This window comes from Dendropsophus ebraccatus, chromosome 10 (assembly GCF_027789765.1).
Source record: "Dendropsophus ebraccatus isolate aDenEbr1 chromosome 10, aDenEbr1.pat, whole genome shotgun sequence".
Taxonomy (NCBI): domain Eukaryota; kingdom Metazoa; phylum Chordata; class Amphibia; order Anura; family Hylidae; genus Dendropsophus; species Dendropsophus ebraccatus.
The window spans coordinates 80,248,305-80,271,112 of NC_091463.1; the positions used below are offsets into that span (position 1 = coordinate 80,248,305).

The 22,808-nt window shown below is 43.4% G+C and overlaps 1 protein-coding gene across 2 annotated transcripts in view; it reads left to right on the plus strand.

The window, feature by feature from the left end:
- Window positions 1-16,478, plus strand: part of LOC138766159 (leucine-rich repeat and fibronectin type III domain-containing protein 1-like protein) — a 328,536-nt gene extending 312,058 nt beyond the window's left edge. For both annotated transcript variants that reach the window (XM_069943537.1, XM_069943538.1), the window contains one exon: window positions 15,773-16,478. In XM_069943537.1, coding sequence (XP_069799638.1) covers window positions 15,773-16,292 — 520 coding nt within the window. In that variant the 3' untranslated portion in view covers window positions 16,293-16,478. The remainder of the gene's footprint in view (window positions 1-15,772) is intronic.
- The last annotated feature ends 6,330 nt before the right edge of the window (window positions 16,479-22,808 follow it).

Below are 22,808 nucleotides of genomic sequence, written 5' to 3' on the forward strand. Positions count from 1 at the left end.
GGCTTATCGGAACCAGTCATCTCCGACTGCAGCTCGGGGAATACATAGGACATGCGGCTGCGTTAATGACATTAACATGTTAACAGAGCTGGCGGCTCATCAAAGTGTGATAAATAGGAATTTACAGGCAGCCTAAAAACAACATCTGCTCCAAAACGAAGATAAAAAGCCTTTTTATTTCCTGTTTCATTTTCATAAATGAAATGGAGCCCCGCCATTAATTACTCCCAATCTCTAATAAACAATATCACATTACACTTGGCTGCCTCCCGCCCGCCGAATCACAGTTCAGCCTGATAGACTTTCATTTAACCTGTTTTCCTGATAAATTAATGAAGGGAGATAAGTCGGAGAAGGAGGAACTTGAGGAGGTTGGTTTGGGGGGGGGTATTCGGCATTTAGAAGTTTTTGAATTCGTACAAAGACTTTTAGGTTTTCTACATAGGAACGGCGCACCTGTAAATATGTTTAGACAACAAATTTTCTATACATCCTATTAGGACATATGGGATTAGTCCACTATGGCAAAGCTGGCCCATCCATATATTTCTCATTTGGAATATTTGTTATGTAATACTACATTTCACCTGCAGTGGCCACTATATGGTTAGCCACAACTTCCTCCAGCCATTACAGTGGACAATCACTTGATTATAAAAGGGTCCACTATTGTTTTACTGTGCAAAAATTCCATTATTCTGCACTTTAAAAGGGGTAATGCGGCGCTAATCATTTATTCACAAAATAACACACATTACAAAGTTATACAACTTTGTAATGTGTGTTATGTATGTGAATGGCCCCCTTCTCCGTGTCCCCCCTCCCCCACCCACACTAGACCCGGAAGTGTTGGTGCATTATACTTACCGCATTCGTGTCGACTCCCCGTACATCTTGGGACAATGACGTCGTTTTCGGGAGGCCGGCCGAACCTGCCGGCCCCCCTATGCGGCTGAGCAGCTGATGACGCGGCATGAGGGACGGATGGAGCGGTTCGGCCGGCCTCCCGAAAACGACGTCATTGTCCCAAGATGTATGGGGGGTCGACACGAATGCGGTAAGTATAATGCACTAACACTTCCGGGTCTAGCGTGGGTGGGGGGGAACACGGGGAAGGGGGCCATTCACATACATAACATACATTACAAAGTTGTATAACTTTGTAATATGTGTTATTTTGTGAGTAAATGATTAGCACCGCACTACCCCTTTAAGGAAGTTCCAAATGTATAAAGTTATCTTATGCTTTACTACTTTTATCAAACTTAAAGTGAACGAGTCAGCAGCAAGCCCCATGGATATAGACCTGCAATGGGAGCGTTTTCTATGCATTCTCTGTGACCTATGTAGAGGATATTCTACAGGGAGGAGCAGGCTATACACTGTCTGTTGTGATGATAAAGAGTACACTGCTGAACTCAAAAGTGCAATATTACAGGATTATTAAAATTATCACATGTTCATTCTTTGAGCGGAGAGGAGAGACGCAGGAGAAATCCTATTGAAGAAACAGGACAGGCTGAATTTCAAGCGGAATCCACCGCTCAGACTCCACTCGCGAACTCAGCCTCTTTTACTAAGTGTTAAAGGGCACTTATTAAGCAATGTAAACATTTAATTCATGTTGGGGAAGATTTTGACCAATAATGTATGTCTTTCAGACTATTACAGGTATAGCTAGGTTCAACCTCTGTGAATTCCACTTGAAGCTATAAGCCATGAGGCAAGATGAGTATGTCGCCTCAGGCAGCAAACTGCAGAATCCTATAGCAGTGGCATATTTTATAGAGTGACCATGAATTATACTATCTAGCATCTCCTGCCATACATCACTGGTTCCACTGACCCTATGACCTGCAAATGATGGCTGGACACAGATCTGGAATGCAAGGCTGTTAGGACTAAGAATGAATTAATTATTTGACTCTGATATAAAGGTATACAGTACACTTTGCTGGTATTATTATACACAGTAGATTTTCTGCATGACAACCTTTTTTTATGCTAAACATAGTAAATCTGGCCACTGCTCAGCAAGCATATGCTCCTACATCGTAGATGCGGCGTAAGGCCTTGGTGTCCTCCCAATCCGGACTCTATTGGGTAACCACACGTGGTGCTCTGCTGAAAGTAGACAGTAGCAAATATTCCAAACGAAGTGTATAGAAAAAGCGGCACTCACCAAATCTTCCTGGTATTTATTGTACAAGTGACAAACAACAACAGTCAGTAGGTTACAGAGCGACGACAGCATGTGCACGAAACGTCCATCGCATTAGTGGAATATACCTGCCATTGCCCTGCCGACTGTCAGCGTTTGTCGTCATTTGTACAGTAAATACCAGAAAGAAGATTTGGTGAGTGACGCTTTTTTTTTTTTTCAGTTGAGGGGGGTCATTTCCATTTTCAACTCCAATCAACTTTGGTTGCACCAATTCTGAGCATGTAGGGGCTTCAGCACTAGTATAGTATAGCTACACCATTTATTGTTTTTCCTCAATATTCACTGTACAAGAAACAGAACCTGGCTCCAATCAGAAAAATATAACTGTGCAGCAGGTCACTGCACAGGTAGGTGGTCGGGAGCTGATTGAACAAAGATGCAGTGAAAAACGATCCTGTCATTTGTGCGATGGGCATTGCGGGATCCTGATGTGGCTAATTCCAATCCATAACTACTACTGTGTGTATATTTAAAAAGGAAACAGACAATTTTAAGAGGCAATTTTCTGACTTGATAAAGATTAAGTATATTTTGGTAAACTGGAATTTTGCCTCTTATAATAAGAACGAGGAAATGAGGTAATTGGAATCGGCGGGAGCTGAATGAGTAATCTAAATTCCGCAAATAAGTCTGTTCTATTGGAATTATGCAAATTACACCTGGAAAGGTATTTACTGCAATATACCAATTAAGAACAGAGATGTCAAGACGCATTCATATTCTGTGTAAACTGACAACTAGTACCTTCCATATACACAGTCATCAGCAATACATGCGGACTAAGCTAAGAACATCACAATTTAATAGGCAGAGCCAGAATCAGATTTACTCGATGGACAATGATTTATGATTCTCTTCTTACATATCTGGGCAGAAGGAATGTAACACCAGCTGTAAAATATCTTCCTAGGTTATGATTGTGTCATGAGCATTGCTTAAAGGAACAGTCCAAGCTGACCTGATACCCTGTTTTACCTAGCAGGTCTTAGAGGGCATTGGATGAACACTATTACTGTGTCAGGCTCCACCCCCTTAGGCGTTGCACTAGGCGGGACATCAATTTTGTTGTTTATCAGTAATGTAGATAGAAAGGAGGATTCCTCACAGGTAAGGTCTATGGTCAAGACAAAAGGACCGTATTTTTCCTTCACCTTGGGACTATTCTCTACTCCCCTGTTTTTAAATAATGCAGCCTCTCAGGGGTGGAATTGTGAAGAGGCTAACCCCACCCAGCTTGTATAGAGTCAGCTTATTCCTGAGATAGATGGATCACTGAGGTGACATAAGAACCCAGTTAGCTCCTGACTATAGAAGGTGGTCTGTCCCAACTAGAGATCCACAAAGCGGATCCTCAAAATGCCATGCCCTCAGAATCAAAGAACAAACAAGCAGACAAGTGTCCCACAGGTCAGGGCAATGCTTGTACACAGGGCAGTGTCAGACTGGTCCACCAGAACACCAGAGGATCCTCCGGTGGGCCCCCAGCTTTAGAACCTGCACAAACAATGACTGATATGTTGTTTCTCACTGGTTCTTCATTGGTGGGCCCCCAGGATCATATCCTCTGGAGGGCCCCAGATACCCCAGTCCGACACTGACACATGGTATCTTTAGGTAAGTGCCTGTGGTAGCCAACCCTGGCTACACATGATTAGGTAGGCCTTGGCAACTAAGTTCAAGACTCCTTACAAACAGCAACTTAACTCTTAGATTTAAGACTTAAGATCTTAGAGCCGTAACCCAGAGTGGAAGACCGCAAAGGTCAGGAAAGACTATTTAGAGTATTTATAGGCAACTTATTCAAAGGGGTTGGCCCTTTTATAGTAAAATTGCTCATTGTACAGTATTAGTAAGTGTAGTCAGTGTATATACTGACAGCAGCTCCCTGTGTACCTCATAGAGCTAAAATCAGACTCCCCTCCTCCAGGCTGTGCTGTCCTGCTCTGTGGTGAGTCTGTCCATAAGATGGCGGACATGGAGGAGCATGTGACTATGCCCCGCCCCCCATTGTCCTCAAAAGGCATATACAGGCTCAGTGGTGGACACTGGGGATCACATGCTCCTCCATGCCCCACTGCAATGGAAAAAATTTTCCAGTGTGGAATTGTTAGCTCTACCTTATGTCTGTCATGTAAATGAATTCCCTGTTTTTTTAGCGGTCCTGATGAGTAGAAGACTCGTCCTCTTTCCCTTTAACTACATTGATTATGCTTGACCTCTTTATGGAGCGCACAAGATCTGTCGAAAGTTGAATGAATAAAATGTAGGTTACTCAAAATTTTGGGAGAAGCGTTCCCTTTGGATCTGTCATTCAAATCCTTTTAAAATATTCCACTTCAGATATTTGAACGGAGCAAAAGAAATGAGAATTTAGAAACATTATAAGATGTACTGACACTGAAGATATGACGGCTGTGCAGCATACTTCATAAAGACACCTGCGTGGGTGGATACGGAGCGTCTAGGTAGTGGTGCCAATAATGAACTGGTTCTTGGATTCTGGCAAAGATCATTTGCAGAAAAAAAACTCACGACTAGTTGACCTTTGTAGCTGGCAGATGCCATCTGTGCTTCCCATTGCTTTAATTCTTGGGCCGTGCAGCACATTTCCCATTTGACCTAGAGACATGTCAAAAGTTTTGATTGGTCAGGTCTGGGTGTTCAGATTCCTACCAGTCGTTAGAACCAAGGGAAGTACTCAGCTAAGCTCTTCATTCTCTAGCTTTCTGTGATCCCCTTTCACTGCAGGTGATGGTCTCCATACAATGGAGTCCAGTGAAATGTAAAAGGCAGTGAGCCAGGGAGTGAAGCACTAACAATGGGGGTCTGAGCACCCAGAGCTGACCAGTCAAAACCATTGACATGTCTCTAGGGCAAGCATTGTATCTATATGGTCCTGCTCATCCTTTTTTTGGATACTTACCTCCTCTGGCCCATGCCTGCCCCCACGGCTTCTGTTTGGCTCCTTCTAGTGCTTGTCTACTTCTTCCTTTTAGTTTCAGGATGAGCCCTCTCAGCCAATCACTGTCTGAGCTGGGACACCACTGAGATCAGTGAATGGCTGACGATGCATTTCCTGCACAAACAGGATGTCATTGTAAGCAGGAAGAAGTGAAGAGCACAGCGGACTGAGTACCATCCAGACAGCAGCAGTGGGGGAACAGGGCAGGTGAGTATACGCAGATTTATATATAGTATTATATTGTCCTTCTTACTTGTGTTCGGAAGATGAGTATCTCTGGAAGATTCCTTATATCAGTCTGGTCACCAAGCTGTGCTGTGTCTGTGTCTGGGCCCATAACATGTTGCAGATTTCAGCTTTGAGCAGAAGCATCAGCGCTCAGAGCTCATCCAAATGAATGGTATTTACTTGGCACGTGCCGCAGCCACCATCTTTATTAGCAGCATGGAGGATACAAGCGTAATAGTCACATAACAGAAGAACTACTGGGTTAATAGTTAATACAATACTATCTACTCTCCTTTTCCTGCAATATAAACTGCAGCTGTTGCTACTATCCCCCAAAAAACTAGGTGTACCTATGTATCACTTTTATTAATTTCTTCAATGTGCATAGTATTTGCTCTATGATACTCAAATATAGCTTAGTTTGCTGTCAGTCATGTGATGTTGTACTATCTTGGTCTTGGATACGGTAAACAGCACTCTGTGGTATAAATTGGAACAAATTCAATCGATTGAGCAAAGAAGATGTAAACTCTCACCTGTGTAAGTTGTGCAAACCGAGGCACAATGGTGGGAACCAAGATGAACCGCAGCCATTCCTGTAAACTCCTCTAAGGGATTAGACAACTTTCCTCCACCCCAATACAGGTCATCGGGCACAGGTCAAAAAGCAATAGTAGATGGTAAAACATTTATTAAAATGTATATAATATATTAAGACACAACACGTTTCAAAGTCGAACTGACTTCTTTTTCAAGTGTATGACACCTGAAAAAGAAGTCAATTTGACTTCGAAACGTGTTGTGTCTTAATGAATTATATACATTTTAATATATGTGTTACAATCTACTATTGCTTTTGGACCTGCACCCGATGACCTGTATTTGAGTGGAGGAAAGTTGTCTCATTATCTTGGTTTCGGGCCACCTAGGGCCGGTTTCCCACATATAAGTATATGAGTAAGCTCATAACCACCCTGTGAAACTGCAGTGTCCCAGAACACGCTGTCTGTTTCTCACTGTCAGTTTATTTTTGCTGTTACAGCCATGCCTGTTCTGGAAACTATTTGCACTGCAACTGGGACTATATAGTCCCTATTACTCTCAGGTTCCTGTATATTGTACATGTGCAGTGGTATGCAAAGGCTGAGGGTCACTTGACCATGCCCTGTAACCATGGTTCCTCCAATGGCCGTCGAGCTTTGGCCAGGGGTTACCATGTGACTTCCTCTTGCCAGAGTCTTCTCCCTGCTCCCAAGCAAGGAGGTTGTGTTCCTGTGTGTCCCTCTTCACCTTCAGAAGAGTGGACTTGGTGCTCTGCTGTACAGATCCTGGCTGCTCAACTGCTCAAGTGCCTGGAGTATCTCCTCCTCATCTGGGTGACGTTCCTGTTATTCCTCTGCTCAACAAGTCAAGATATTCACAGCAACTATTCTAAACCACCCAGCATCTCTATTCTTCTCTCACTACTACTCCCATCATCCGGCACGTTTCACCTCAGCCTATGCAGCACCACCTTTGCTCTGTCTATATAAGTCTGCTATATACCCGGTTGTATCCGGAAGAGACTGTTGCTACCAGTTACCTCAGTTACAATAAAAGTGTAACCACCGCTGTTACTGAACCCTGGCATTGGTGTCCGTTTACTGGTGCCCTGACTAGGTACAGCGAAGAATCGCATGCCCAGTAGCAATTCTACCGCAGAATCCGCAGACCGGTCCCTCAGCTGTGCCATCCTCAGGCCCTGTACTGTGACAATCCTATACCCTGCAGCTGCCCCGGTTCCTGCCCGCTCACAACATCTGCACTGCGAAGTGACCCACACGGGTCAGGGCATCGCAAAACGACTTATAGATGGTCCACAGAACCATACACTCCAGATGGGATTGTCCACTGCCTGCTGACTTTGTGGGCTTTACAAGTCAGCATCGCTAGAAGAACCAAGGGTGGGCCATCCCATATCTAATATGGAGTAAGTACAAGTACAATTTTTTTTATTTCCCGAGCTCCGGCAGCTTTGTACTATAGCAACACTTCATGTCTGTACACAACGTGTTTCCTGGGGCGTCGTTCTTAATTGTTATAATTAATTTTGGAATAATGTATAACTTGTATAAATAGCTTTATAAACCATTTTGCTAATTATTGCTCCACAGTGAAATATCAGGATATCGAGCGAAGCGGATTAAGCATGAAGTTAATTAAGTAACGCATTAATAGTGATCTATGTACAATATTTTCCTGTCATTATTAGAAAATATTGGATAAATCACTGCAGTAAAGTGGATACCGGGCATCGCATCTAAAACATCTCAGGGAATAAGTGGCCTCGTCGCTTCTAACAACCTGCCGTTGTCGTATTCAAAATTTGAGTCACGGGGAAAGTGAAGGCATGGCCTATTCAACCAATCAGCTTTTAGATCCCATTTTTAAAATGAAACATTCAACGATTTTGACTGATCGTTGTCTTTCAACAGGCTGAAACGGCAATGATCAGCCTGTTAACGATCTGCGGCAGTCGCTCTGTGTAATAGGAGCGGCAGCAGCAGACCGCCGCTGTCTCCTACGGGCAGCCCATCAGACGATTGCCCGGGAAGTCCCCCGCAGTTTCTCCCTATATATCCCTTATGTATAAATACATCCTATGTCAGGCTGATTATGAATTTAAGAGCCAAAAAAAGGGGCAACTTGAAGTTGGAGAGGAAGGTGAATTGGACTGGTCAATTATCTACAAAAACATCAAAAAGGTTTCAGCAGCAACGAGTCATCAGATTATACAATACAATATTGTTCATTAGCTTTACTACACGCTGGCTTTTATGCACAAGATCAAGTTATGGCCACATGATAGATGTCCCAGGTGTGGGGTGGGGGGAACCGGATATATACATTTACTCTGGGGGTGTGACAAGATAAGAAGACTGTGGTCTCTGGTTTTCGAAAAAGTGAAAGATAAAGTAGGAGTGGAGATACCAATGAGTCCACAGATTGCTTTGTTGGGTGATACCTCTACTTTGCACCTGCCCCAAAAGAAAAAGAGAATGGTTCTTAGGGTGGTATTACACAGGCCGATGGGGGCCCGATAATACCTGTAAACGAGCAGCGATCTGCTAGATCGTCGCTCATTTACTGGGCCTATTACACGGCCCGATAATCATTTAACAAGGGCTGCAAGGACATTGTTACCGATGTCCTTACATCCCTTGTTTAAACTACATACATTACCTATCCATGCTCCAGGGCTGCTTCTGCGGTCTGCTTCTCCACAGGTTCCGCGCGTTCTAGCTTCAGAGTGGCCTGTCAGCAGAGTGGTCTGTGACCATTGCGGCCTGTGATTGGCCGGGCGGCCTGTCAGCTGACAGGCCGCTCTGAAGCTAGAGCGAGCGGGACCTGGGGAGAAGACCGCAGGAGCAGCCCTGGAACGTGGGTAGGTAATGTATATCGTCAGTCGCCGGACGCGCACCGCTATTACACGCAGCGGTGCACAGTTGGCGCCTAACAAAAATAGGTCAGAACCTATATCAACGATCAGCCAATGATCGTTGTCATCGGCTGATCATTGTATTTATTACATGGAGCGATAGCCGGCAGAATCGGGCCGATTCGGCCGATTATCGTTCCGTGTATTAGTACCCTTACAATGCTGTTTTATGTTAAATTAATTTTAGTAAGAAGTTGGATTTCCCCGAGGAGCCCCCCTGGGTTTGGGAAATGGGAAAAGTGTATGACATTGTTTAAAGAATATTTGTAAATACAGGGTGGGGAGGCGAAGGGCCTTCTCAATTACTGCGTGTTTTTTTTTTCTCCGTCAGGCGAAAAAGGAGGGGGGTTTAGGGGTTAGGGGTTGATGGAATTTGTGTAATACTGATGAATGTTTTTCTTAACCTAGTTTGGAAATTGTAGACAAAGGTTTTTGCAATTTCTCATTCTTTTTTGTATTAAATTTTAATGGGTAACAATGAAAAAATAAAATAAAGTTTACCATCCAAAAAAAAAAAAAAAATGTTAGATAATTCTCCCCCATAGTCCCCAAATGTATAACAAATTGTTCAATTAGCGTGTGCACGTGTCCAAGTAACAGCAAGACATTTATGGCATATGACTCTCATAGAGGAGTAGTGTGTGAACAGGGATCAGAAGGTCCCCATAACAAAAGAATACTGACATATGATGTACAGTAGGAGATCACAACTATGTACTCAACAAGACAATTAATATATAGTCTGTGACAGGGCCAGACGGGAACGCAGCTTCAGTCTTCTCTCTTCCCATTTCAATATGAATAAAGATAAAACATGTCAGTCACATTTCCTGTAACTCTGTGTAAATGAAAGAAACTGCATCCCATAGCGTCTGGAAGCTGCTCTGCCGATGCCTTGTTCTCTATGCAGGTCACGTCCTAAGAAGATGGCCCTGCTAAGTGGAGGCATAAACACAGCATAAACGTAAAAACTGGACTTCCAAGGGGGGGGGGGGGATGAAGTGAGGAGTGTCCACATTTCTAAATTAAGAAGATTGAATTTCTGTGATGAAGGCCTCTGCAAAAGATAGTTTCTTACACAAAGCCCATAATTTTCTGCATATATAGCATTACTGGGGTATTGTGGCGGCACTATTTTTTTTGTATTTGGATTAGAAAAATCAACAATACTCATCCGCCCCGACTCCTCATTGCTGCCATTCCAATATCTCCTCTGCCCTCAGCTTCCTATGTGTTGTTCCTGCAGGAGATGCCTGTTCAGCCTAAGGCTATGTTCACACACAGTATGAGACCGGCTGTTCCATGACCCGACCGGGTTGCACAACGGCCGGTCCCATAAAAGATCATCCCTCTACCGCCCATCTGTGCACGCCCGCATCAGAACTCCCCACTGCACACTATGGAGCGTGCGGCAGGAGCCGCTCTCTCCATAGTGTGCACTGACAGGGTTTTCTGCGGCTGCTATTCAATGAATAGCGGCCGCAAAAAACTGACATGTCAGTTTTCTACGTCCCCGCAAGGGATCCCTCCCGGAGTGTATACCCTGTGCAGCACAACATAGGTCAGAATACCCCCTTCTGGCTGCCTGCAGCCGCCACTAGTTGGAGCTCAGGAGTTTTCTGCATACAGTATTGTTTTTGAGTAAAAACGTATAAACAGTATAAAGAAAGTTCACTTTAGTAATAGGCAAAAAAAAAGGATTTTGAACTTTATAGAGAGAATTGAGAAATATTGTGATAACATAAATAATGTTAAAGGGTAGGTAGGCCAAGCCATTGCTAAGATGGTTCTAGGAAGTCTAGCCCTATAAGGTACTATAATATAATACAGTGCTATCTATTTGTAGGAAGAGGTACCCAAGGTTATGAGCAAATGCCATGGAGAATATTCCATCTGTACATTTCTTGGTAGCATATATGTATGGTCAGACTGCTTAGCATAATGGAGATGTCTAGTCAGCTACATGATTACTTAATTCTCAAAATTATATTACTATTCCTATGACGTCATATGATATAGCTATAGTTGTTAAAAGGACTGTTTATTTTTTAAAATTCCTTTTTGTTAGAACAATTTTGTAAACAATAAACTATACCACTTCTGGGATTCTCAGTGATCAGCTTTGATCTCTTCAGAATTTAGGTAGCAAGTATGCAAATTCCCTGCAGCTCCCCCACAGGAGAAATGAAGTATTGCAAAGTGGCTATTAAAATTAATCGTCTTTCTGTGTAAACTGTGGTAGCTTCTAGAGTCTGAGCAGTGGTGTAGCTACCATAGAGGCAGGGTAGTCAGTTGCTAAGGGGCCTGTGCAGGAGGGGGGCCCGAGGAAGAAGGTAAAAGCGTGTGTCTTTCTGCTTAATCCCTTATGTACTGCAGTGTGTAAGTGACCCAATGTTTACTTTCATGCTACAACACAAAAAAAGGGTTAACAAGCAGAAGACAGAGATCTTTGCTTCACTGCACTGATAACCTCTGACCTCTGTTCTCCAGCTGCGCAATCAAGCAGAAAAGTGCAGAATAATGCAGAAAAATGCAGAAAAATGTGCAGAGCTAATGGACTCTTATAGGTAAAAACAGTGGACTGTCATAGCAAGCAGCCATTGGCTCTCTGCTCTGCCAGTCACTCTTGTGGCTGCAGCCAGGATTTGGCCACATCACAGAGCATACACACGGCCCCATAGCAAAAAATTTTAAGGGGCCCCCCTCCCCTACGCGCAACACAAAGCTTTGTATGTGTGTGTATATATACATATATATATATATATATATATATATATATATATACATACATACATACAAAGCTTTGTGTTGCGCGTAGGGGAGGGGGGCCCCTTAAAAATTTTTGCTATGGGGCCCTGTGAATCCTAGCTACGCCCCTGAGTCTGAATGTAAAACTCTGAACTAATAGGGTATTAGAAAACCAGACAACCCCTTTAAATCCAGGATCCATACAAAAAAACCCTTGTTTTCATGTCCTAGACATAAGCAGCTCAATATACAATGAAATGTATCGTATTGCAGCGGGCGTTCTCCGCATCCCGTGCATATACAACCTTTTATGTCATTATTTCTATAGGATATAAACAACAGGCATTTCTGTTAAACAGTCTTTTATTTTTTGCAAAGGCCTTTAACTTGTATGAGAAGAAAAGAGAGAGAAAAAAAAAATACTTTGGAGTCAACAGTAATCTTGTGACAAACATCAAATGAACTTTTTTTGGGGGGGGGGGACTTGTCTTCAGGAAGAATAGAAGAAATTGCTCAGCGGGGTCCTAATTTATACATTGTGTGCGAAAGGTGGATTAAGACAGGGCAGCAGTGAAAGAAGCATTCAGCAGACAATGGGGAGCGAGAAACGAACAATCTGAGACTTTTTTTTTTTTTTCTCCAGAGACTTTTAGAACACAAAAGCGTCTTTCAATAGGTGAATGAATTCTGTGAGTGGTGAGTGGGTAGAAAGATGGTGAGGAATTCAAATCCTTCCTTACCCCCAAGGAGGCAGCCTGAGCCTTCCGAGAGCACTTAACATCCTGGAAGAAAGTCAATGCCTCCGGTATAGCAGCCGCTCTAGTTACCAGTGGTCCAAAGGAGACGTATCGGTGTAAGAGATGGAGCACGGGTGCCCTGCGGAATCATGATGAGGTGCCGAGCTGCACTAGACGCCACTCGTGATGACGTTTTCTGGAGTACAAAGGAGCTTACTCCATTCACAGGTTCTGTGCACGGAGCTTCCAGCATCATCATTCATTTTGGAGCTCTTCGTGCGGCTGTACTGACACAAAGTCCTTCCCGGCATCATCATTCATTATGATAGCGGGAGCTCCGAAACTAAAATCTTCCAATTCCGGTCCGGAGCACATCGCCCGTGTACGGACTGTAATTACTGAAGGTGTGAATGCCCCTAAAGATGCCCACCTTCAACAGCTGTCAGGCGAAAGTTTCTTCTGCCTACTGCTATCTCTGCCATGAAAATTCGGCCATGCGGAGAGGGGAGGGAAGACACTGCCGGGAGACAAAAGGGTCTGTTAGTTGAATTGTACAAAGATTGACTGAGCCCACAAACAAGCGTTTGCTCATATGTCGCTCAATTTGCCCAATAATCGTCCCATGTATTCCCGTCCCCACGTCACCTACAGTTCTTCAAGATTGCATCTCATGGAGGTACCAATTGGTTGTTGGTGGCCTATGGAGTTCTTATGGCTGTAAGTTATGGACTAGAGATTAAAAATAGCAGAAGTTTCCCAGGCAGTGTTGGACTGAGGTACCTGGGGCCCACCAGAGGAAATGGTCCTGGGGGCCCACCAAATAAAAAGCAGTGAGAAATGACATATCAGTCAGTCTTACTGTAGGTTCTGAGCTGGGGGCCCACCGGAGGATTCCCCGGTCCTCTGGTGGGCCAGTCCAACACTGTTCCCAGGGCTTGATCCATCGTTTCCCAGCATCTGGAGAGGAGCGGCATGGAGCAGAGCAGACTTCAATTCACCCATCACTATTATGGACCCATAGGAATCATCACTGCATCACTGCTAGAAATGAGCACAAATCGAGCATGCTCTACTTGGATGCAGCCCTAAGGCTGCCTGGAAAACATGGATTCATCCTATGGCTGTGTTCATGTTTTCCAGACTCCCTAGGACTGCATCCAACTTCTTCAGCCACCAGTATTCAAATGCCGAATGATCAAAGTCAAACATGCTTGAGTTGTGCTCATCTCTAATCATCACGTAATAGGACAATGATCAGCCGATCAGCTTGTTTGTCAGCTGATTGGTCCGTTCTGACATGCGCAACCGCTGGCCGATTAACGCAAAGGGTGCTCTAGATGTGCAGCACTAGCTGCATGATTTCCGAGCCATGTTATAGGCGAGATCAGTGCTTGTTTACTAAGCAGCTTGGGGCATAACTATAGCAGTAGCAGCTCTTACGGGGCCCACCCAAGCACTTAAACATTACCATTGTTTGTGTGACATGACATGCTGGTAGTTTTATAGCTATATAGATTATCTATACCTTTAATTATCACTGTTTTTAGTTTCTTGTCATGGGGGGGGGGGGGCTTTTTTTTGTTTCGGGACCTTATGGGTTCCAGTTACACAAGAAGACTTAGAGGGGAAGCTCTGGTGATCAGCAAAGATTAAGCCTACGTAATGGTCTATTGAGAGTTTTTGGCCAGGACCAGACTCTTCAGATAATACACAGTAATAAAAGTAACAATATACAAAGGAAGAATGTATTAGACGCTGGTTATGCAGTAATGTTGTGGCGGCATAATTGATGTCACTTCTCAATCAAATTGATGCGGGCTTTATAGGAGGGCAATTGAAAGCTCTTCTAATGCCTCTCAAGACAAAGAACATAAAATGTGAGCGGCGGGTACAGCAAGGAAAGGGAATCACACAGTCCTGAACACAATGTTCTTTAACCCCTTAAAGATAATTATCGTTTTTAAGGATTCATTTTTTTTTCCTTCTCGCCTTCTAAGAGCCAGAACTTTGCTAATTTTCTATCAACATCCATTTGGGACTTTTTGTAATTTTTTTTTGTTTTTGTTCTTTTTTGGGGGGGGGGGGATATAAAGAGGTAATCTTTTTCTTTCAAATCAACTGGTTTTTAGAAAGTTTATATAGATTTGTAATTTACTATTTAAAAATCGCAAGTTTTTCCCTACTTATCAGCTGCCGTATGTCCTGCAGGAAGTGGTGTTTTCTTTTTAATCTGACATAGTGCTCTCTGCTGTCACCCCTGTCTGAGACAGGAACTGCTCCTGCTCTGGACAGTTCCTGTCTCGGACAGAGGTGGCAGCAGAGAGCTCTGTGTCAGACTGGAAAGAAAACACCACTTCCTGCAGGACATACAGCAGCTGATACATATGTGAAGACTTAAAGACTTGTGTATAAGTATGTGAAGACTAGGATGTGAGATTTTTAAATATAAGTAAATTACAGATGTATATAGTTTTCTGAAATCAGTTTATCTAAAAGATAAACCCAGAGTACCCCTTTAGGGGAAATGCCAAATAGAACAGTGTATTACTTACCTGACCCTGCTATGCAGGAAAATGGGCTTCATGCTGCACCACTCCCTGCTGATTGACATCTCCCTGCCTATACATAGTGTGTATACACAGTATCAACAGACAACTGCCAATCAGTGGCCAGTGGGCAAAGGGAGCTGGTGCTCATGAATGTCAAGGACTGCTGAGCACACACATATAATAGAGAGGACTGGTGTGCGGTGCTCATAATCTTTGCTATTCAGTAGGATAAATGATGGGTAACCCCAACTGCGGGTGAGAACAAGTGCACAAATTACACCATAGATGGAAATCTTATATTGATCATGCATCTGTTGCTTTTACTGTGTGACAAATAGATAATATGGCCTAGCATGTTTTGGCTATTTCCATCCCAGTCATGGTTTCTTTAAATGTATACTTTAAAGCTTGTTGAGTGGGCTATTTCTGGTGTAGTGTAAGCTGTACAGTTTGTTCTAGGCCAATCAGATGTCCCCTCCCTGTTCCCCCCTCTCCCCTCTCACAGCATGCACTCTGCAGCTGCATCTCCCCTCCACCCTATCCTATACTATTTTACAATTTTACACTTGAACGTTTCCAGAAAGCCTGCAGACTGGGAAAGGATGACTTCAGGATACTGGAAGTATGAGATACATACAGACTTCTCTTACACCGCCTTATTTTAGACTCATGAAGGTCATTGTCTGAAGATCACTTGATGGTGTCCATATTAATAAAGCCAGCAGTACATGATATTCTTGTAAATGACCTAGAAAAGAGCATTGCCCCAAAGATATTCCTTATTGCCTTCTTGTGAAATTGAAAATCTCTATATTGTAATGAAATCATACCTTTCTCTCCATACAGAATGATCCCATCTTCAAGCAAGTCATTTTTCCTGAGTGACCTGGTGTCCTCCCGCATTTACGACTTGTGCGTCCTGGCCGTATACGATGATGGAATAACCTCGCTAACCGCGACCAGAGTGATCGGATGCGTACAGTTTACCACCGAACAGGAATACAAACAATGCAGGTCGCTCCATGCGCAGTTTCTGGGTGGAACCATGATCATCATCATAGGTGGCATCATAGTGGCCTCCGTCCTGGTCTTCATCTTTATTTTGTTAATGAAATATAAAGTCTACAATAATCACCCGAAATCCAAGCCAACTAAGGTGACCAACGTGTGCTCCCAAACCAACGGCAGCCAGAGCGGGACAATGGGGCGCTCTTCTTCTAAGCTCAACGAGAGGAGAGACAGTATTATGCAGGACATCTCAGGAACGTCCATCAAAAGCAAAACCATAGTTGACCTCACCCCAGATGGTGAAAAAGTGACTGTACCTGATACTACCTTTATAACAAATGACGTCCTGTCTCACTAGCAGAACACTATAGCTATACCACAAATGTATGCACCTCTTATAAAGGACAATCCACCAAGACTTGGACATTGTGGTATCGTGAAGAACATTTTCATGCAAGGAGTCGGATCGACGACTTTGCACCTATTGTCTATTTTTAAGATCAGATGGTTACAACAAAAAGCTATTTTTTTAATATGTAAAAAGGGTTCTTGCATTCTTAACTATTTTTGGTTCAATATTATTAAATATAAAGTGTGTGACCAAACGAGGCTAACGGGAAATAATTCACCAATGGCACTTACGTGAAGAAGGCCTAATAAATGGGGTTGTTTTTTTTTTTGGTTCTTTTACACTTGTTTATTTCATGTCCGAAATCTCATCTAATCTCCGAAAATCTATTGATCTCGTGTAATGACCTCACAATTTAGGGTCCTACAGGGGAAGATTTCACCCATCCATTACACTAATGTTATCGCCTTAGCGGGATTGCCCATAATGGTTTCCTGTGAGACTACTAGAAATCAAATGTACAAATTGCAATGAAAATAGAAGTCAACCTACTTGAATTACCTGGATTTCTGCACTGGTGGCTAATAATATGTGGTCTGATTGTTTTATTGAGCACAATTTGTAAACGTCCACAGTGTACACAGATAAAGTAAATGAACCCTTAAGGATACACTATCTTAAGATAGATATATGTTTATCCCAGGCTGGTTTACATTCACTTACTGTAGATTCATCTACCACATATGCTGGAAGTTGTTCCAAGCATCTACTACTTTCAGTAAAGTAATACTTTCTTGTATTATTTCTGATCTCTTAACACAAAGGTTCACTTACTTTTTCTCCCTGCACTGTGGATGTTTACCTACTGTGCTGAATACCAGCTATGAAGAATACAGCTTGGTTTGTGCTGTTAATTACATTGGGGGACATTTATCAAGCGTCCTCCCGAGGCGTATGCCAGGCAGAAGGTGCAGATTCGCCCCTTCTCCCTGGCGTACGCCCCGCTCACTTGAGGGGCGGGCTGGGGGAGCTTGGGGTGTGACAAGACGGGGAGGAGGCGTGGCCTCCTCCCGAACCTCATCTATCATGATTTATGCCTGCTCGCAGGCGTAAATCATGATCAAAATCTACACCTGCTGGAAGCACCTGCACATTCGGACACGCCTCTTAGTGAAAAGGGGGCGGGGCATTACATAATACCGGCATACTTGTATGCCGGTCTTCATAAATCCCCCCCATTGTGTTTGCCTTCACTTGGGACATAGATACCAATCATATCACATTGTATTAGTACATATTCGAGTAGTTCACTTACTTTCTCTTGGAACACAAACAACCATAATAGGGCAGTAGTAAAAAAAAAAATTAACTTTTCTGTTCCCCATAGTAAAATGGTAAACAATATTATGTGATTATTTTTTTGCATTTTTAAAGAAGGCTCCTTTTATAAAAAAAAAAAAAAGAAGAGAAAAAAAGGAAAAACAAGGCCGGGATTCTACAGGGAGTCATCACATTTAATTTTGCTGTGTGTCTCACAAGAGATGGGATCGCAGTAAGTACGCTGCAGAAAGGCTGGGAGATTTTTCATGTGATTTCCTACAATAATGTAAAAAAATGGCATTGTTCCCATAGCACATTGTGTTTAGCCGTATCACCCTTCAAAGATAAGTCACTACCATTGGTGTCAGATGAACAATTTAGCTCTTATGCTCCATCCTGAGCCTTTAGGTTGGGAGGTATAGGCTCCTAGGGTTACCATACAGTAGTTTTTATACCCACTTAGGCTGGGTTCACACTATGGGGGAGATGTAACAAACTGGTGTAAAGTGAAACTGGCTCAGTTGCCCCTAGCAACCAATCAGATTCCACCTTTCATTTTTCAAAGAATCTGGGAGGAATGGAAAGTGGAATCTGATTGGTTGCTAGGGGCAACTGAGCCAGTTCTACTTTACATCAGTTTGATAAATCTCCCCCTATGAATGGAAAAACAGATGCAATTGTGTGCATCTGTTTTTCCATTGACTTCCATAATAAAAAAAAAAGGAACACAATGCATCCGTTTTTTTGTTAACATACACAAAAACATACTTGAACTTATTTTTGTGTACGTTAAAAAAATGCGTTTTGATCCTTTTTTTTTTTATATAATGGAAGCCAGTGGAAAAAACTAACAAAAACGGATGCACACTAATGCATGTTTTTCCATCTGTTTTTTCTGCAAAAAGAGATGAAAAATTACAAAAACGTAGTTTGAACCTAGTTTTTCCCCAGTGGCATAAAATGTAACTTTTATTTTTATCAATTAAAATTTTAAACCCAGAAAAAAAGTGAAAAGAGTATGCAGTTTAAAGCTGCGTTCACACTACGTATATTTCAGTCAGTATATGTATATTTCAGTCAGTATTGCAACCAAAACCAGGAGTGGATTAAAAACACAGAAAGGCTCTGTTCACACAATCTTGAAATTGAGTGGATGGCCGCCATATAATGGCAAATATTTGCTGTTATTTTAGAACAACGTCTGTTATATTGAAATAATGGCCGTTATTTACTGTTATATGGCGGCCATCCACTCAATTTCACCATTGTGTGAACAGATCCTTTCTGTGTTTTTAATCCACTCCTGGTTTTGGTTGCAATATGAGGACCACAATACTGACTGAAATATACTGACTGAAATATACGTAGTGTGAACGCAGCCTCAGCCTTTGCAGTGCTGTCCATATGGATAGTTGTTATTTACTATATACCATGTTGCGGGCCGACCATTTACACTATCCCAGCTTGCACTATGGGGGTCCGTGCCAGGCGGGATCTTATTTCTGGTTTAGTCCCTAAGCAAAACCCCAGTGCTTGCTCACATGCTCGAGGGTTCACTGTAATGCTGAACAGAGTTCCCCATCCGGGGTTACTTGAGTAGCACCCGTCTTGTGGTCAGGGCAGACCTTTGATTGTTGGATTGCCAGGATGCACAATGACAATTGCCCTGAAATGGTCCAGTCTCTGGATAGTGTATGCTAGTCTATGGGTGGTATTACATGGGCCGATGGGGGCCCGATAATACCTGTAAGCGAGCAGCAATCTGCTAGATCGTCGCTCGTTTACTGGGCCTATTACACGGCCCGATAATCGTTTAACAAGGGCTGCAAGGACATCGTTACCGATGTCCCTGCAGCCCTTGTTTAAACTACATAAATTACCTATCCATGTTCCAGGGCTGCTCCTGCGGTCCGCTTCTCCACAGGTCCCGCGCGCTCTAGCTTCAGAGTGGCTTGTCAGCTGATTGGCCGGGCGGCCTGTCAGCTGAAGCTAGAGCGAGCGGGACCCGGGGAGAAGACCGCAGAAGCAGCCCTGGAATGTGGATAGGTAATGTATATCGTCAGTCGCCGGCCGCGCACCGCTATTACACGTAGCGGTGCGCGGTCGGAGCCCGACGAAAATAGGTCAGAACCTATATCAACGATCAGCCGATGATTCCGTGTAATAGTACCCTAAGCCTGAGCTGTAGCTGCCTGAGTCCGTTGAAAGATTTTTGCTATACGTGCACTACTGACCCCCACCCTGGGTTGAAAGTTTTGATTGATAAAAATAAAAGTTACACTTTATGCCAAGGGGGAGAGTATATTAACCAGATAGCCAATATATTCATCTTGTCATGTTACAGTTCCTCACCGTTCTCAAGATTTTTGTGATGTTGGTGAATTAAATTTTTTTTTTTAATATCCAAACATGATATTCTAAAACTTTTCACAGCTGAGGGTTTGCAACACTTAGGGCACGATACATAGGAGGAAGCGAGTGCCGACCTGTCAGATCATCGCTCGCTTCATCCTTGTTCCCCGCTCGCTGTCTGTGCTATTACATGGACAGACAGTGAGAGTGGGGAGCAACAGGAGGGGCTGCCTTGGTATGGTGGCCCATACACCGAGCGATGGGTAGCAGACCGTCCCTATCGTGATCAGGGATTTTTCAACCTTCTGAAAGACCACGATCAGCCGACATTGTGCATTACACCAAATGGTTATCGGTCTGAATGTCTCGTAATCGATCAAGTATGACCGGCAATAACTTGGTGTAATAGGGCCTTTAGACTCCTGTCTGAAACTTTAGAGTACACAATAAAGACAATGATAGAGATACTGGAAGATATAGAGGAGAAGGCGCAGAGAGCGGAGGCACGCAAGGCCTCCCATACAAAGAGATAGCAGGCTGGAATCAGAGCGGGTTCCGAGCAGAATTTCAGCACCGATTCCGTAGTGTGAACAGGCCCTTAGGCTGCTTTCACACATGGCTGTTTAATGTAAAACTGTCACTGCCGTTTATGAGCCAAGGCCAGAAGTGGACCATGTAGAAAGCAGACGTAATAGTCCTCCATTTATATTGCTCATTCCCTTTTAATCCATATCTGGCTTTGGCACGAAAACCTGCTGTGTGTGAAAGCAGCCATAAGTGTGCGCCCATCTTTAGTTTATTATGGATCTAAACAACAATGTTGTATATTACACTTTACTTCAAGCTAATTTTTTTTAATTGTGATCATCCCTAGAAGGGCTCAGTAATTTTATAAGATCCATTATCTTCTTATACTAAGTTGGAGATGATCACATCCATGTTCTAGCTACCCAAGGCTTATTCATCTGGCTGGAATACGGCCACAGTTAATTTCCATTTTATGGCCTTAAAGGGGTTGTCAAGCGAAAATATTTTTCTTTCAGATAAACTGATGTCAGAAAGTTATACAGATTTGTAATTTACTTCTATTAAAAAATCTCAAGTCTTCCCATACTTATCAGCTGCTGTATGTCCTGCAGGAAGTGTTGTTTTATTTTCAATCTGACACAGTGCTCTCTGCTGACATCTGGTCAAGACAGGAACTCTGTCGCGGTTTTCTATAAATCCCCATAGAAAACCTCTCCTGCTCTGGACAGTTCCTGTCTCGGCCAGAGATGGCAGCAGAGAGCACTGTGTCAGACTGAAAATAAAGCAACACTTCCTGCAGGACATACAGCAGCTAATAAGTATGGGAAGACTTGAGATTTTTTAATAGACGTAAATTACAAATCTATATAACTTTCTGACACCAGTTGATTTGAAAGAAAAAGATTTTTGCTGGACAACCCCTTTAAGTCCCAGCCTGGCTGCAGGTCTAATGGCTAATAGCACCATAGATCCATGTGATACTGGTAGTGTGGCCAAAAAGAACAGCAAAGCGCTTGGTTAGCTCGGCAGTCAGCTTATCAGCCAGCTGCCTTTGAAGTCTGTGCCGCTCCTCCCCAGGTGCCTGGAAAAACTGGATCCAGTGCTGGGAAACCTCTCCCAATTTCCCCAGGACTGGATCCAGCTTTTCCAGGCACCTAGAGCGGTGCGGCACGGACTTCAAAGACAGCTGCCTGATAAGCCGAGCTAAGAAAGTGATAGAATTGTTTATGGTTGAATATGTTTTATTAAGATTTTTCATAAAACACATACTACAGTCAAACAAATACATCAGCAAGCATAGAGGTGCTACACCTTAGGTAGAGAGATTATGTGAGGCAATCCATATGTCCATGAACAGTAGAGAACTAAAATTCCTGGACCAACACAGTCCCCTGAGAAGATCGTTGTGAGAGAGGGTTCTTAAGATGGCACATTGAACATTATAAGGTACTCACACCTGTACACCATATTGCATCAGCAAAAAAAGAAATAAACCACTTAAACAACACACAAGTAACAAGTAAGTGCCCAAACTTAAATACAGATGGGGTAGGGAAAAACATTAAGGAAAGGGAAGGGGAAGAAAGGGGCTGCCCACACTCAACCTAAACCCTGCATGGAAGGGGTCATTGCCCGAGATGAGCGAACCTGGAGCATGCTCGAGTCGATCCGAACCCGAACTTTCGGCATTTGATTAGCGGTGGCTGCTGAACTTGGATAAAGCCCTAAGGCTATGTGGAAAACATGTCCACCAGACATGGAGCATGGACCCCACCGCTGAGGAACACCGCCAGCAGACACCGGGCACAGAAGGAAACATTCTATGTAGCCGTTCAGACATTCAGAACCATTGTGTTAAGACTTTATAATTCAACTGCTGAAGCCTGCTAGACACTGATAACTTATGGGTTAAGATAAAGGATTTCACCCACTCCTCTCCGCTCAACTCATGACTCTGTGCCAAGCCATCTGGAACACCAAGGGTCCGTCCCCTGTCATATATTAAAGATATCATGAGTAGGAGTTTCCGACACTACGCAGAGTTGCTCAAAGGTGGTTAAAGTGGAGGACAGAACCAAATCTGGGCCGGGACTTCAGGTGCCCCCTAAGCTGAAAATATTGGAGCCACGTGCCCGCGTGGATGGTCCCCTCTCCTCTAAATTCTGCTTAAGACCGTACTATTGACAGGGACATTATTGCAGAGGGCAACTGTAACAAGGAGGGGCCCCCACAAACTGAGAGAAATGAGGATTACCTAACAAGGGAGTAAGGGGTCTGGGAGCCGTCACCAAGTCCAACTTAGATCCAAAGCCACACATAGTATCC